This window comes from Cricetulus griseus, chromosome X (assembly GCF_003668045.3).
Source record: "Cricetulus griseus strain 17A/GY chromosome X, alternate assembly CriGri-PICRH-1.0, whole genome shotgun sequence".
NCBI lineage: Eukaryota > Metazoa > Chordata > Mammalia > Rodentia > Cricetidae > Cricetulus > Cricetulus griseus.
The window spans coordinates 114,527,664-114,544,588 of record NC_048604.1 but is presented as its reverse complement, the minus strand read 5'-3'; the positions used below and the strand labels follow the sequence as shown (position 1 = coordinate 114,544,588).

Here is a 16,925-nt window from a genome sequence, read left to right as displayed (position 1 = left end):
AGCCATTTTAGTCATAACCTCAGGTGGTGAGGCATATGACCTCAGCACTTTCTAAACCTATAGGATGAACAAAGCCATTAAGATAAGTCAGATGAACATTTCATGCTAACTACTGATGGACAAAATGTTCTGAATGGATATTTAATGAAATAGGTTTAGAAAAATAACTGATGGGCCACGTTCAACTTTGTGTACCATATAAAATCCTTTCTCCTGCTGATAGTTTCTCCTGTTTTGCTGACACTAGAGAAACAATTAAGTCTGCAAGTCTGTAATAAATTGCACTTTGTGAAATCTGGATTTTTCTGATTCTTCTGGTAAATGTACATGTTCCCGTGGACTGCGTACATATGCATACAAATATGTAGGCTAGTGGTCTTTGTTGGGCATCTTCCTTGATTGCTATCCACTTTATTTTTGTTTTTTGTTTTTTGTTTCTCTAGAGACAGGGGTCTCTCTGTATAACAGCCCTAGAAATCCTGGAACTAACTCTGGAGACCAGACTGGCCTTGAACTCATAGAGATCTGCCTGCCTCTGCCTTCCGAGTGCTGGAATTAATGGCATAAGCCACCACCACCCATGCACTTTATTTTTATTTTTTTATTTTTTTGGTTTTGTGAGACAGGGTTTCTCTGTGGCTTTGGAGGCTGTCCTGGAACTAACTCTTGTAGACCAGGCTGGTCTCGAACTCACAGATCCGCCTGCCTCTGCCTCCCAAATGCTGGGATTAAAGGCTTGTGCCACCAACGCCCGGCTCATGCACTTTATTTTTATATTTATTACATTTTTTGGTGCCTGTATGTGTGTGTACATGCACATTTGTAGGGCAAAGGTCAATGTTGAGCATCTTCTTTGACTGCTGTCCCTCCCATACTGCTGTTACACACTTGGTGCTGCCTCTGGTTTTTTACATGGGTGCTGAGGCTCTGAATTCAAGCTCTTCTGTTTACATGGCAGACACTTTACTGAGCCATCTATCTCCCCAGCTCCACGCCCAATTCTTTCTTAGGTCTGTCAGCATCTTCTGCCTTTAGCAGCCAGTTCTCACACATGGAGTTTTCCCCTTAAACCAGAGAATCCACTGACAGGTGACCCCCCCCCAAGGTTTCATCACACCCCTCCCTATAGTGAGGGTCTACCTAGTTGCTGTGGCCACTGATCACGGTGTAAATGGGGAGTAACAAAGTGAACCACCATAACCACGTGGCAGTGTGACTGTCCAGAGAGCTTTTGGGAGCTGACAATGATTTGTCCTGACCTGATCCCAGGCTACCTCGGGACATAGGTGGACATTGTAGCTTCCTTCAGGGATAATGTCAGCTGGTGCCATGTTGACTGCAGTTGGAGGAAAGGGCTGACTGGCTGACAATGTGATGGGGACAGTTTGAGGAAATGGTAGGCTGTATAACAGCACATAAGATGTACTTCAGTGGACTCAGAGGGCTGGAGGACACAGATGGATGCTACTATTGACTAATGCACAATGCGAATGCACAGGCAAGGGATCTGAATGGACGTGTGACTGCGGCGACTGACTTATTATTTATTTGAATCAGGTGACCGACTGTGCACCTATATATAGCGCTAGGTCCATCCTGGAAGTGAATGCCTGCTTGAGGTTAAAATATAATGACGGACATAATTGGAGTCTGACAAAACAGTCCCTTTATGAATGGCTCGCGATGTGATTGGCTAGCAATGTGACGGACGGGGCAGGGCCTTGAGCAACTTCAACCACTTCTACTGCCCAGACGCACTCTGGGAAAGAGCAGCGAGCAGCAGGCTTGGAGACCCGCTCCTGGGGACGGGAGGGGTTCGGTCACGGCTCACCGGTTGGTCCGCGCGGGGGCTGCGGGCGTTGAGCGACGACCAATAGGCTGCGCGTCCCCGACCACGCCCGCGCGCGCTCTCTTCTCGCGAGGCCTGCTAGGCCCGAATGTCGTTAGCTGTGGAGAAAGATGGCGGAAAATTTAAAAGGTGAAGCTGTGGTGGCTGAGGCGCAGGCTACTGGCCCGGTGGAATAGAATGGAGGGAAGGTGTCCAGGGCTCCGGGCTAGGCGTCCGGAGCCACGAAGCCTGGAGCTAGAGAGCCGGCGCGGAAAAGATGGGGCTGAAGAGCGCGGGCCGGCGCGCGGGCTGGGCGGGGCTGAGGGGAGGGGGCGCGTGCTTCGGCCGCGGGGGGCGCGGGGCTGCGCAGGCTGCGCGCAGGGGTTCTCGGTCGCGCGCTGACGGCCGGCGCGTTCACGCGCGCGAGAGAGTCCTGAGGAGAAGGTTGCGACCACACGCGGGAAAAGCGGCTCCTGGTGACCATTACCCTTTCGCTTTTCACGGGAGACGCCGGAAGGGGAGGAAAAAGGGGAACGGACCCTCTTCTCAAAATGGGGGAACCGGCGGCTCTAGGTGGGAAGGATATAGGCGTGAGGGGGCAAGGTTTAGGGGAGAAGATTCTCCTCAGAAGAGAGAATGGGGGCCTCGGTAATAGGAGGGCTGGACTCCTCCATGTGCAGGAAAAGAGGGGTGACTGTGTGTTGGGCAGGCTCCTCGGCAGTGAGTGGAGCTGTGAGAATAGATTCCACAAGTGTGAGCCGGAGCTCCGAGGGCTACGGCAGCTGTGCTTAGTGCGCAGCCAGATGCTGGAAATTTTATTTGGGGCCACTTCCGAGGGTTTTCAAATGCAGGTTGAAGGCTTTGGGAAAGCAAAGGCCTCGGAGGAGGAGGCTTAGTTTCGCTGGGCCTTGGCTAAAGGATGGGTGTACACGCAATGATTTTGAAAAGTGCCTGTATGTTTTTAGGTGAACAATCTAGAGTATTTATTTCATTCGGATTGTTTTAGGTTTGAGTTGTATAACGGGGCAGAAAATATTCAGCATTTTTAAAAAAACGGCATTGGATAGCGACAGCATACAGTTAGCATCAGGTGTTTTGTGACATGATGTGATTTTTTAAAAAACGGCTTTGAAAGCACATAATGGGTGTGCTTTGAAGGAAAAATGTATTTTAAGTCCGTTTGTCTTGAACAGTTTTAGAGACCCTCGTGATAGTGTCACTGACTTACCACATGTACTGTTTACATGTTCCTGAATTGAACGCAGAACCCTTTGCATTGAGTTGTACTTTTCACGGAAACATGGGATAAGACAAATGATAATGCAGTCTGGAAAAGTAGACCTTGGGTGTATAAAATAGCCCAGACTAAGTCAAGGAAGCTCTCAGTAATGTTCCATCTTTGGGGGGGGGGGCGCGGTTCCGAGACAGGGTTACTCTGTGGCTTTGGACGCTGTCCTGGCACTCACTCTTGTAGACCAGGCTGATCTCGAACTCACAGAGATCCACCTGCCTCTACATCCGGAGTGCTGGAATTAAAGGCGTGCACCACCACCGCCCCGCTTGTATCTTTTTTTGTTTGTTTTTCCGAGACTGGGTCTCTTTGTGTTGACTTGGCTGACCTCGAACTCAGAGATCTGAGATATGCCTGCCCCTGCCTCCCAAGGGCTGGTTCTAAAGGCATTTACTGCTACACCCAGCTTAATTTAACACCTTTACACAATCTTTATAATTTCAAAATATAAAAAGCCCTAAAAATAGTTTTTCTTAAATCATGGCAAAAGGAAATCTTTTTTGTTGTTTGTTCAAGACAGGTTTTCTCTCTTTTTTTGAGGGGGGATTGAGACAGGGTTTTTCTGTGGCTTTGGAGGCTGTCCTGGAACTCTGTAGACCAGGCTGGTCTCAAACTCGGAGATCCTCCAATCTCTGCCTCCCAAATGCTGGGATTAAAGGCGTGTGCCACCAAAGGTTTTCTCTTTTTGGGTTTGGCTATCCTGGAACTTGCTCTATAGACCAGGTTGGCCTGGAACTCAGATCTGCTGCTTTTCTCTGCCTCCTGAGTGCTGGCAGCTCCACCAACCGGCACAAAGGGAGATCTTCAAAGTGGGATTGATATTCACTGAGGATATTTAACGTAGAAAATTCAGGCTTTTGCTGTAGATATGTGTGCTGTTAATGTGTTTGATTATGGATGGCTTGATGTCCCAGACTTTGCTGTTAATGTGTCTAAAAATTACATTTTTTTTTTTGGTTTTTCGAGATAGGGTTTTTCTTTAGCCTTTTGGAACCTGTTCTGGAACTTGCCCTGTAGATCAAGCTGGCCTCAAACTCACAGAGATCCACCTGTCTCTGTCTCCGGAGTGCTGGGATTAAAGACGTGCACCCCCGCCGCCGGGTCTAAAATTACATTTTTTAAAAATCCCCATTTTTTTAAAATTCCGAAATACACAGGAGTTTCAGCTAAGTGATTGAAGACCAGGCTTCAGAGTTAACACCTCTGTTTGGTACCCTGGGGATTTTCATCCTCCCCCCACACACCTTTAGGGCATGCACCCTATGGAGCTAGGAAGCTGTTGTCTTTCTTTTGCAAAGTGGATAGAGAGGTGATTAGGTCTTGAACTTGAAGCAAGTCTGCAGGCAGTTTAAGTTCTGGGAGTGTTTAGATCCCTTTACATGCAGTCCATGCCACAAGATCCATTTACAGCCTTGCTGTTCCAGGGTTAGGGGGCAGGCTTTGGATTAGAAGATTGGATGGGTCCTCTCTCATAGGAGAACTGGACTCTTTGGTGTCAGGGAAAGAAGGGTGTGGTGACTGCATTGTGGGCAGGCTCCTCTCCAGGAGTTTCCCTGGGTATTAGGCTTCAAGGAATTGACATGGTCCTGTTGTAGAGGGTCTTAGCTTTGGTTAAGGCCTGATTAAATTTTGTGTGATTCCTAGGCCTTCTCATTCCAGGCTGCAGAGTATGTTGCAAATCATCCTGGAATCAGCTTCAGGATCTGTGCCGACTGGCCAAGCTTTCTTGTCCCGCCCTTGGCGTTTCTAAGAAGAATCTTTATGACTTTGAAGTCGAGTACCTGTGTGATTATAAGAAGATCCGTGTAAGTCTGGTGGGGATGTGTGAGACTGCCCTGGCAGGGGACCCTCTTCCCCACCCAACCCCCACATCTCTTTACAAAGAGGATTTTCACCTGGGGTAAAATGGGATGAATTGACTGTCTTATTTCCATTTTACAGGCAAGGAAATCAAGTAGCTTTCTCAGAAATATAGGCAGAATGAATCCTCAAAGAATGTCTTTTCCACTTGTACTTGCGGGATACAAAGATTGAGATTCTGAACCTAGGAGTGAAAGTAAAGATGACAATACTTAGTATGCACACTAGAAACTTTTTAAACTCTGATAATGCAAGATGATACAGTAACTGTTAACTGCCAGAAAAGGTTATGCGGTATTAGAGCCCACTGAAAGCAACTTGGTTAGTTGAAATGTAGTCTTCATTTTCCCTGTCTGTAAAATGGGGAGGACTGGAGTTGTAAGAATTCTAGGGTGTGTCAGTTGCTCAGGAAAATACCTGCTACATAGCGAGTGCTACAAAAAAATATTAACTGTTTTTCCTTTTCTCTTTTTCTTTATTTTTAGACAGGGTTTTGCTATGTTGTAAAGACTGTTCCTAAACGCAGAATCCTTCTGCCTCAGTTTACTGATGGCATTATAGATATGTGTATATTTTATGTATATAATCCTCCTCCCACTTATATATTTTCTTCTTTACAGATGAGGTAACAGACATGGCATGCTTTATTTGCCTAAGGCAACATAGCCAGGAAGCTACAGATTGCCATTTTAAACTCTGTCCTATGGCTGACTCCCAGCAATTAAAGCTCCCCCTCCCCTGGCACTGTGCAGAAAACTGAAACAGTGAGGGTAAAAACAGGGGGATCAGTAGAGGCACCTACCAGAGGACTGACTGGCTGCAGTGGCAATGTTTTAATGCAGTAAAGGGGTCAGATTCTGAGTGTATTTATTGGGGAGTGTGAGCAAAAGAGGAACCAAGAATAACTACAGGGTTTTGGGCCTGAACAGATCATTGGAATATAGAGGAGGAAGTGGTCTTGGGGGGTTGAAAAGTAGGAATTTCAACAGATAATAAGAGGGTGAGTGGAAGTTGGATTTAGTAATTTTTACTCCAGAGGCACTGCATGGAACCATTCTAGAGTAGTGTGGGGTGGGGTGAATGTTCTCTGTTGCCACAAGGGTCTCAAATTTATGGTACCCTTCTGTCCCTGTCCTCTTAACAGGAGCAAGAGTACTACCTGGTTAAGTGGCGTGGATATCCCGACTCAGAAAACACTTGGGAGCCACGGCAGAATCTCAAGTGTGTGCGCATTCTCAAGCAGTTCCACAAGGACTTAGAAAGAGAGCTTCTCCGGCGGCACCGCCGGTCAAAGCCACCCAGGCATCTGGACCCAAACTTAGCTAACTACCTGGTGCAGAAGGCCAAGCAGAGGCGGGCACTGCAGCGCTGGGAGCAAGAGCTCAATGCCAAGCGCAGCCACCTGGGACGCATCACTGTGGAGAATGAGGTAGACCTGGATGGCCCTCCACGGTCCTTTGTCTATATCAATGAGTATCGTGTTGGTGAGGGCATCACCCTCAACCAGGTGGCTGTTGGCTGTGAGTGCCAGGACTGTCTGTTGGCACCCACTGGAGGCTGTTGCCCTGGAGCATCCCTGCACAAGTTTGCCTACAATGACCAAGGCCAAGTGCGGCTGAAAGCTGGTCAGCCCATCTACGAGTGTAACTCCCGATGTTGCTGTGGCTATGATTGCCCTAACCGTGTAGTCCAGAAAGGCATCCGCTACGACCTCTGCATCTTCCGTACTAATGATGGGCGAGGCTGGGGTGTCCGCACGCTGGAAAAGATCCGCAAAAATAGCTTTGTTATGGAGTATGTGGGAGAGGTGAGGAGATGGGTCTGGGTATGTGTGCAGCTTTTCCCACTATGTGTTTGTAGTGTTTGTGCCTAAACCATGTTCCTAAAACTCTGTTTTCCTTGTGAGAAAAGTCTAAGGTGTTGGTCTGAGTGTCATAGGAACATCATAGCAGGGGTCAGCAATTTTACTTGATACATCAGCAGGACCATGCTGGTAGTTAAAAGAACACTGAAGTACTTCTCACCTCAACTGGCTTCATGAGGGCATACAGCAAAGAAAGTGGGACCCGAGCTTCAGGTGGCAAACCTTTCCAAAGCTATGCGGTCTGGGCATAGGGTTGCATCACCTGAAAAGGCAAGTTCTCTCCTCATTTTGAGATAGGGTCATTGTATCACAAACAGTAAATCTAAAGTAGCATGTAGGCTCAACTTGGATGGAGGTTTGGCAAGATCCTCTAGACCAGTGGTTCTCAACCTGTGGGTTGCAACCCCTGGGGTTTTCACAGGGGTCACCTAAGATCATCAGAAAACAGATATTTATATTACAATTCATTTACATTACAATTCATAACAGTGGCAAAATGACAAGTAGCAATGAAAATAATTTTATGGTTGGGGGGTCACCACAGCATGAGGAATGGTATTAAAAGGTAGCAGTAGTACAAAGGTTGAGAAGCACTGAACTAGATTTTTAGGTTACCCTGGGGAAAAGCTGGATGGCACATGATGCAGGCTAGCTTTTTTAAAATCAATAATCCCCAGATCTTTGTAACTTAACACATTAGGAGTTAGTATACATTGTTTTTAGGCAGAATCTCCCTCTGTAGCATAGGTTGGCTTTGAGCTCACAGTCCTCCAGTGCTAGGATTACAAGCATGTGCCACCATGCCTTGTCTAGGTTTACCTGGTTTGTAAACACCCTAGTATATGTGTTTTGGTGGATCTCCTGTTCACATACTGACTTCTGCCCCTAGGATTTTATCCCCCTTTTGTGCCTTTCTTGTACCTTAGGGCCTTCAGGTCACTGTCACATCCTCAACATTTTTTTTTGGTTTTTTTTTTTGGTTTTTTTTTTGAGACAGGGTTTCTCTGTGTAGCTTTGGAGGCTGTCCTGGAACTCACTTTGTAGACCAGGCTGGCCTCGAACTCACAGAGATCCACCTGCCTCTGCCTCCAGAGTGCTGGGATTAAAGGTGTGTGTCACCAACGCCTGGCTGCCCAGCATGTTCTTTGTGTAGACAAATCTCACTGTTTGAGAGATTTAGCTTCCCTGGATCTTGATTGTTTAAATGTGTGTTTTGTCATGATATAGTCTATGTATTTTCATAGATTCCCTCTAGATGTTATTTGCTTGGAAAGTGACAGTAACTGGCCAGAGGGCACATCAGAGGATGTCCACTTGTAGCAGCAACACTGGTGACTAGGAGAGGCTTCTGCTCTTTTTTTCTCTTTTGGTTTTTTGAGACAGGGTTTCTCTGTGTATTTCAGGCTGGCCTCAACCTAGCCTGGCTCTGCCTCCCGAGTGCTGGGATTAAAGGTACTCCACCACTACCCTGCGAGCTTCCACTCTTATGACCTGAAGGAAGCTTGAGCTTGCCACACTCCAGAAGTGTCTTCACCTCAGAGTGATTTGGATAGTTTGGAATATAGACATCTTTCTAGAAGATCCCAATCAGGAAGCTAGTCAGTATAATTCTATTGCCCAAGGTAGAAGAAAAGCCCTCTATACACACAGGATCTTATAGGAAGCAGCACCTATACCCCACAGGAAGGCTCAATCTTTTGAATGTAGTGTTCTTGCCCCTTCACTATGGAAGTAGCAGGGCTTCCAGGAGTCCTCTCATCTCTTCCTTACCTTTCCCTCTGTCATCCATTCTTTCCATATTGTTTCTTGACCACTGTCTTGCCATGGTCTACCTGCTTAGATCCAGGCATTCTAGTACCCTCAGACCTGTGAATCCTTCTGATGGTGTTGGTCCCTCAAAGATTGCGAGGCAGTAAGTATAGTAGAGCCGATAGAAGCTGATCCTTGCCAGCCTGCCCGAGGTTGATCCCAGCCCTACCACTCAGCAGCAGTCACTTCATGTCCCTCTTGGTTTCCTAACCTGGAAAAGAGGAAAGGTTTTGGTAGTTCCTCCGTGTGAAGCACTTGGAAGAAGCACTTCAACAGTACTTGTTAGTGCTTTAGTCTAAAACTCAGACAATCCAAATTGCTCAAAAAGTAAAGGATGTTATTTTGCTTTTAATAACCTAATCTAATGTACTGTTTTTGTTCTGGGGTTGAATATTCATATATTTAATCAGAGAAATATTAATTTACTTAATTATGGGACTGTCTAGATGCTCCTGAGGTGTTATTATTGTAGCCCCACCCCCATAGAATGCAGGGCCTCCCTTATGCTAGGTAGTACTTTGCCATTGAGCCACATCCTAACCTGCAAGGTGCTATGTAATTAATTCAAAGTATCATTCTCAATCTTGGATGCCAATCTTTCAGGCCACTGACAGTTTGTAACAATAGCTCCTGCTCCTTTGGACCTTTCCTTGTTTGTTCCAGATTTTCATGTTTCCACAGATTATTTCTAGCCTCATCAGGCAGAGAATACATGCATTCTCTGTATTTTACCATCTCTGGAATGGAGGTGAGTTTTAATTGGTTAAATGGTAGTAATGAGCACATAAAGAAAGGGTGAACCTTAGATTTCAACAAGGTAATGGTACTCAACCAGTCATTACAAAACATTTCTTCACACACATGCACTTTTGTTTGTTTGGGTTTTTTTTCTTGGTTTGGTTTTTCGAGACAGGGTTTTTCTGTGTAGCTTTGTGGACCAGGCTGGCCTCCCGCCTGCCTCTGCCTCCCGAGTGCTGGGATTAAAGGTGTGTACCACCACTACTGAGCCTGCACTTGTGATTTTACAACAGCCCCTAAATTGAGACTTTGCTGCTGATGTTCCCAGTATATAGATGAGAAAATAGAGGCCCAGAGGTGTCATGCAAGAACTTAGGTCAGGTTACAAAGCTAGTAAAGTGAAGTAGGTAGGAAGCGCCTATTTAAACCTGGTGCTTTGACAGGCCTACTTGTTTTTTTTTTTTTTCTTCTCAAAAAACAGGCTCAGAGAAATAACACGGGGGGGGGGGGGGTTGCGTAACCACTGACTCAAGTTTCTTATTTCTCATCCACATCAGGAGCCTTTTTAAGGTGCCAACTCCTAGGCTGTCTTTTCCCTGACAGTTTGGAGAGCTACTAGAGAAGAGGGATGAGTTTTCAGGGTGGGACATCACAGAAAGGGAGGGGAAGAAGAGAGGACCGTTGAGGCCTGGAGGGTATGACTCATCTTGGTGAGACTGGGGCAGCAGGTAGGAGCAGATCAGACAAGGTGGAGGGGGGGGAGGATGTGGGCATTCCTTCTGGTTTGAAAGACTCCAATTAGAAAGATGGCTCAGAGAAGAGCAAGTCTGCTGGTGAGTTGGAATGACTGCCTTAGTTCCTAGCCTTTAATGAGAGATAGCTGGTGTCTGAGGGTCTGGAAAGCCAGAGGTTCCAAGTGGTCACATGTTGATACCATAAGGTTGTCAGGGAGCTAGGAGGCCTACCTCAGCATACTTCACTTTAATGAATGTGTCTGTTACTATATCCTTCAGGAGAGAAGCCTCAATGCTTATGGTGGTGATGCCCTGTTATGATCTGGAGTCTGCTTTAGAGAGTTTCTCTGTATAAAAGCTCTGGCTGTCCAGGAACTCACTCTGTAGACCAGGCTGGCCTCAGAGTTTCGCCTGCTTCTACCTCCTGAGTGCTGGATTAGAGGTGTGTGCCACCACTGACCAGCTGAATCTCATTTTTAAAAATTTATTTTATGTATGAATGTATGTGTACATGAGAGCTCATGCACAGATGTTCATGTAGTCCAGAAGGAGAGGGAGCAGTGGTTTCCCCTTGAGTTTGAGTTATGGGTATTTGGGTTGTGTTTTTGTTTATTGAGAGAGAGTTTCTTTGTAACCCTGGCTACTTACTCTGTAGACCAGGCTGTTCTCAGACTTAGAGATCTACCTACCTCTGCCTCCCAAGTACTGGGATTAAAGGCGTGTGCCAACACTCCACACCCCACCCCGATGCACTAAGCAAGTCTAACCAGCTCCAGTCCAAGGCCATATCTCTTACATTTCCCCCACCACCTGAGCTTCCTGAACAATATCTTACAGTATGAATGCCTGATTCCATCTTACTGCATCTGTGGCCCCTGAAGGTCAGGGCTAGGCCTGGATTCTTATTGTCCCCCAACCAGACTAACCACCCTTGTGAGAAGGATCTAAGCATGGTCCCCAGTGAAAAATAACCTGATGGGCTGAGGGTGTATATTACAGTGGTAGAACATGTGCTTAGTGTATGCAAGGCTCTGAATTTGTTTGCACCATCAAAAAAAAAAAGATCACTGAATGAATGAAAAAGAAAATTGCAGATGGGGAAGCCAGGTCCTTCAGGAATAGCTAGAGTAGGGGTTGGTATGTGGTTTGGAGGTAAATCTAAGTTTCATAGAGGCAACTGTTGATCAGGACTTGGCACAGGACATAGGTGATGGCAGAAGACGCAGGCAGCAAACAAGACACCAATGTGGCTTTCCTTGCTGTAGAACACAAAGTAGTCATGCCCAGAAGGGGGTAGATTTGAAACACAGAGGGAGAATGGTCACCAAAGGGCTAGGAAGGTCTGACCAGTGTCATCAGGAGGTGGACAGTGTCTCTAAGGTAGAAAGGGAAGGAAGAAGACAGATAGTGGGAGTGGGGATTACCTAGAAGACTGCCTCTTGGATCTGAGAACCAAAGGAAAAATAGCAGTTATATGCTATGGGTGTGCTCTATTTGGGCACTTAGAGTACGCAGATGGAGGAAAGCCAGAAGTGAGGGTACCCTGGGTTGAAGAGTTGGCAAAGTACAGAAAGACACCCAGAAAAAGCAAAATTTGAGGATTGCTAGATTCTATATATAGTTGGGGGTACCAGGGGAGGAGTGGATATGGAGGAGTGGATAAGGAGAGGACTATCAGTCAAGTGAGAGTAAGGTTTAAAAAAAAAAATCCAATAGCATCTAGGAGGCAAGAGCAGATCAGAATTGGGATGGTAAAGCCAGATGTTTTGCTTTCCTTTCTCATTCTCTCTATCGCTGTCATTTTATTGTGAGGTTTTAGCCTCAGCTTCTTTCTGGTCTTCTCTCAGGATTTGGAGATTTTCTCTGAGGGCCTTGGTCTTCTCTCTGTAACCCAAATCTTTCATACTGAAGAGTCTGTGTTTTTGTCTGACTCTAGCTAGATCTCTTGTCTGAGTTCCTTTTCCATCCATTCAAGCCCTTGTCCCCACTGTCCAGGACCCCTTAATTTCCCATGTCTTCCATGTCCTTGCCATCTACATGGCCTACACTGGTTCTCACTTCGTTGTTGTTGCCTTGTCCTATGTCTCTTGCTGTCCTGCCCTGGAGTTAGTCTTGTCTCTGCACCCTGGCTCTCATTTTCTTGCCTGTGTTCTGGATCTTTGCATCTCTGTCTCTGTCCCATCTTGCTCTGTCCCAACTATAAATGAGACTCTGGTACATCTCACTGGGAACAGAAAGTGGAGGTCCTCTCTTCCTTTCCCTCTAACTGTGCCTTGCAGTCCCCCAACCCACCAGTGCAAGATACCTCCTACCTTCCAGAGGTTGGAGAAGAGGTGGGTGATAAGTAGCCCTCTGAGGACTAGCAGACCTCACTCCTGCTCACTGTTCTTCTCTTCCCAGGGACCAGGTCAGGGTCAAGTTGGGGCTGGCTTTCCTGAACCTTCATGACCATCTTACCCCCTTTCCCAGATTATTACCTCAGAGGAGGCAGAGCGGCGGGGCCAGATCTACGACCGCCAGGGTGCCACCTACCTCTTTGACCTGGACTACGTGGAAGACGTATATACTGTGGATGCCGCCTATTATGGCAACATCTCTCATTTTGTCAACCATAGTGTGGGTGCCTCCAGCAGGCGGGCAGGGGGTTGGGAGGGGCAGGTCAGGGCCCCTCCTCACCTTCCAATTCTTCTTTCTTGCCCAGTGTGATCCCAACCTGCAGGTGTACAACGTATTCATAGACAACCTTGATGAGCGACTACCCCGCATCGCTTTCTTTGCCACAAGAACCATCTGGGCAGGCGAGGAGCTCACCTTTGATTACAACATGCAAGGTGGGGGTGGCAAGGGCCCCAGGGGCAGGGGTAAATTGTAACAGGGGATGTGAGGGCCCCACCCTATGGCACATGGGTCATTCAGTGGACCAAGGGGAATTCTTTTGTTGGAGTGCCCCCCCACCCGCCCCCAACCGAGACAGGATTTCTCTGTGTAGCTTTGGAGCCTGTTCTGGAACTTGCTCTATAGACCAGACTTGCCTCAAACTCACAGAGATCCACCTCCTGACTCTGCCTCCTGAGTGCTGGGATTAAAGGCTGTGTGCCACCACCGCCCAGCTCTTTTGCTGGACTTTTAAGTCCTACCTGACCCTGTCCAAGGCTTGTGGGTTCCCATATTTCTATCCCTGAACTCCAACCCGGATAAACTTATACCACCTTCTTGCAAGACTTGTGGGAGAGTTAAGGCAAACCTTACTTCCATCTTGAATGAACTGCCCCTGCCCCTCATGACTCTAAATATTCTTTTACGTTCCTTGTTCTGATCCCTTGTGCTCTCCAGCCAGTCCTCTTCTTGATAAGCTAGTCATCTCTGAGAAACTTGGCAGAAAATGAGCAAGAGAGTTCAGGTGCCTTTTGGGTGCCCAGGTTGCCCTCCATTCCTGAACCCTGCCTGGCATGATCCTCCTGTTTCCCTTCCCCAAAAGCCCCTCAACCCCAGTCCTGAACAACTCCTCTAGTGTTGTGCCCCAGTTCTAACCCCAAACCATTGTCCCAAAGATCTCTCCTAATTCCCAATTTCAGACCTGCTCCTAACCCCAAATTCCCTGGGTCTTCTGGTATAAGGGGTAGTAGCTGAACACTTCATGCAGGCCTTCTAACAAATTCCCCTCCCTCCTTCCCCGACTGTGACTTGACAGTGGACCCCGTGGACATGGAAAGTACCAGAATGGACTCCAACTTTGGCCTGGCTGGGCTCCCTGGCTCCCCCAAGAAACGGGTCCGTATTGAATGCAAATGTGGGACAACAGCTTGCCGAAAATACCTCTTCTAGCCCTGAGAAGTTTGAAGCCACACTAACTGAAGGGGCCTGAAGCCACCTTCCTCTCTACTGCTGCCCTCTTGTCAAGAATGACCATCAGAGCCTTGTCTGCCTCCACTTGTCCTCATCTGCCCCAACCTGTTCCCCACCTGCTCCAGGGTCAGTGTTCTGGTGAGGACTGACTCTGGGTGCCCTTTCTCTGTTCCTTTCCCCTGTCCCAGGCCCATCAGGCATTGCACTTAACAACTCCCAGCCCCATTTTCAGTATATATTTTACATCAGGGTTCCCTGGAATTGGGATTCACCCATGGAGCAAAGGGTGAGCAACTCAGCCCCAGAACAGAAAGATAATTTTTGGACAGCATCTCTGCAGCTCTATGTAGTTCATAGTTCAGGCTGGTGTTGGACTCTTAATCCTCCTGTCTCAGCTTTCCTCATGCTGAGCATTTAGGTGTATACCCAGATAAGATTTTTTAAATTGCATCTGCTTCTGCTTGGAGCCTATGTGACCTGTTGCAGACCTCTCCACTGCTCTAACAGTATGAAGAAGCAATCCCCAGGCAGACATCAGAGATACCAGCCTAACATCAAGCTGGACTGGCAACCACAGAGCCTTTGTACTCATGAAAGACAAGGGGGTCTCCAGGGCCGGTGGATAAGGCTGGATCTGCTCATCATGCTTTTGATGCTGGGTAGTACTGACCTTAAAACCCATAGGGGCTCAGAGTTGCCCAAGTGCCATGAGAATAGGGGTGGGGTGAATACCTCTCTGAAAGCTGCACAAGAGGGTTAGGACGAAGTTTTACCATCAGGGTAGATGTGCTGGAAACCCTGCCTTGGCATGCGATACCACTGGAACTACTAGAAGCTGAAAACAAGATATAGATAGTCTGTAGATAGCACTTAAGACAATAATGTGCATTGATTAGAAGCTGATGAGGTGCCTGGCACAGGTTAGAGCACCTGATCCATATGGATTGTCTCAGGGAAGCCTTGAAAACCACAGAGGTGGAGCCCAGGAAAAGGCCCATGTGGCAGAAGGCAATATCTAGGCCAGAAATGGTTGGGGAGTTCTGAAGAATATGATGAGATGAGAGCCACACCCCTTTACTTGTCAGCTTCGAGAATTCACCTGGGCCCACTTGTCTCAAAAGATAACTGCCTAGAAATGTACAAAAGGCAAAGATTCTGATGGCCACCTTGCTCCCTGCTCTCCCCATTTCCTTCAGGAAGCCTTGCCTGACTTCCTGTGCCCAGAGTGCCCCTGTGTGAGACTGTGCACCCTGCTACCAGATCTGTGTGTGTGAGTGTCTGTGTCCTGCCCACACTTCCCAGGCTGACCTTCAGGCATGGACTGAATCGATTCCCTTGTATATTCCTTAGCCCTCCCCAGCCTGGAGTGTGCATCAATAAATTGCCTTGTTGAGTCAATAAGCTGAAATATGAGGGAAATGCCAAGCTATGAGCAGGGGCTGCCCTAGAACAGAGTCTAGAAGGTTAAAGCATCTGGCTGTAAACTTCCTATTTGGGGTCTCTGCAAAGTGGTATAATGTCAACTTGCTGCGTATTTCCATTTTTAAAATGCACACAAGAGCAAGCAGTCCAGCCCTGACTAAATGGATTAATCACTATTAGTTGCTACAAGCAAACAAAAATAACTAGCTTAGGAAGTAAATACAATGGAGATAAATGTGCTAAAATTCAAGCTGAGCCCTTACTGTTCTAAAGTTTTCAACTTAAAGCCTACCTGGTACATTTGAAAAGAAAATGTGTTCCAGGGAACCATTTTCTGCAAATATTTATTGAGCATCTATATATGCTAAGCACCACTGCCTCACATGCTTGTTTTCATCATTCTTCAAGCTGAATGTGATCAGTGCTTTTTGGTTTTGCTCAAAGATTCTGTTACATAGATGACAGTCTCAAATAGCCTCTTATCTACTGTATGATACTCATGTCCAGAGATACAGGCACCTCTATAACTCATAGCTCTCCTGGACAGTGTATAAGGTTTGTTGCAGTCTGACCTCAGATACTGGGATTTAGTCCTCAAACAGAACTTCTGTCATCTCAACAGTTACATAAGCCAGCATAGCAACTCAAGTATCTGTTGTGATTGGGGGCACAAACTCTCAAAACTTACCTCTGGGCAGTGGACCCTCACATGGCATGCATGCAATGTGAAAATAAGAGTCGGCAAACTATAAATCCCAGGACATAGATCCTTAAACACTCCAGAAACAAATCTCCAATAGATCCATATTCTGGGACCAAGACTCCCCCATTAGGAAGGAAGCATTTTACTTGGAAACAACAGAGTTACAGAGAGCTGTAAGTTTACACTTTGGGACATGGGTAAAGCATGTAGAAGGCTTAACACAATAAATGGAGGACAATAGAAAGAAATCAAGTGCCAGGAACAGATCGTAAAACTGCTCAAAAAAGTAAGAAAGCATCCATATAATCATGAAAGGCTTGTTCACTGGGATATTGGTGCAAAATTTCAAGGGGGTGGGGCTCGGAGTGGTAGTGCACTTCTTTAATCTGAACACTAGGAAGGCAGAGGTAGGTGGATCTCTGGGTTTGAAGCCAGTCTGCTCTACAAAGCAAGTTCTAGGACAGCCAGAGCTGTTGCACAGAGAAACCCTGCCTTGGAAAACCAAGCCAAACAAACAAAAGCTTCTAAGGAATGCCCTAGGATACAAATCACAAGCACAAAGAATCCTCATATGAAAATCTGGTATCTTGCCTAAAGAGATTTTTAAGTAGCTGAGAGATAAACCAGTCAAACCCAGCCCCAGAGACTACCACAGAACTAAGACATTTTACATGCTAAATACAAAGTTGCAACAGCCTAGAAAACACACCCATTGCTGCCTACTTACCCATTAAAAGTTCAGAAATCCCTAATCAAGTATATCACACTGTGGGACTGAGGCTACCCACAAACGTTTCACAGGAGTAATATCCAGGGCCATATAGCAACAA

At 46.8% G+C, this 16,925-nt stretch overlaps 1 protein-coding gene and 1 long non-coding RNA gene across 5 annotated transcripts; one reads left to right on the top strand and one right to left on the bottom strand.

Annotated features, from left to right (window-relative positions):
- The first annotated feature begins 1,794 nt into the window (after nt 1–1,794).
- Suv39h1 (suppressor of variegation 3-9 homolog 1) lies at nt 1,795–15,378 on the top strand. 4 transcript variants are annotated; one of them, XM_027433320.2, is made up of 6 exons: nt 1,795–1,978; nt 4,764–4,924; nt 6,124–6,786; nt 12,594–12,740; nt 12,826–12,955; nt 13,816–15,378. In XM_027433320.2, exons 1-6 carry the CDS (start codon nt 1,960–1,962, stop codon nt 13,947–13,949), a joined length of 1,254 nt encoding a protein of 417 aa, XP_027289121.1. In that variant the 5' UTR covers nt 1,795–1,959; the 3' UTR covers nt 13,950–15,378. The 4 variants fall into 4 exon arrangements, with proteins under 4 accessions (XP_027289121.1, XP_027289123.1, XP_027289120.1 ...); XM_027433322.2 differs by having other exon boundaries at nt 1,797–1,978; nt 4,779–4,924; XM_027433319.2 differs by lacking the exon at nt 1,795–1,978 and adding an exon at nt 2,206–2,401.
- On the bottom strand, nt 3,771–9,860 carry LOC103163619. The gene is made up of 3 exons (XR_003488467.2): nt 7,004–9,860; nt 5,015–5,163; nt 3,771–4,900 (listed from the first exon to the last, which is right to left on the bottom strand). It is a non-coding gene; the product is annotated as an uncharacterized LOC103163619 (long non-coding RNA).
- Nucleotides 15,379–16,925: the final 1,547 nt, after the last annotated feature.

What these genes read in the sequence shown, in the direction of transcription:
- Suv39h1 (XM_027433319.2), top strand. Translation starts at nt 2,380, where the DNA reads ATGGGGGAACCGGCGGCTCTAG. An exon ending in GGGGGAACCGGCGGCTCTAG is followed by an intron (nt 2,402 to 4,763) that starts GTGGGAAGGATA and finishes TGTGATTCCTAG; the next exon opens with GCCTTCTCATTCCAGGCTGC. An exon ending in CTCATTTTGTCAACCATAGT is followed by an intron (nt 12,741 to 12,825) that starts GTGGGTGCCTCC and finishes TTTCTTGCCCAG; the next exon opens with TGTGATCCCAACCTGCAGGT.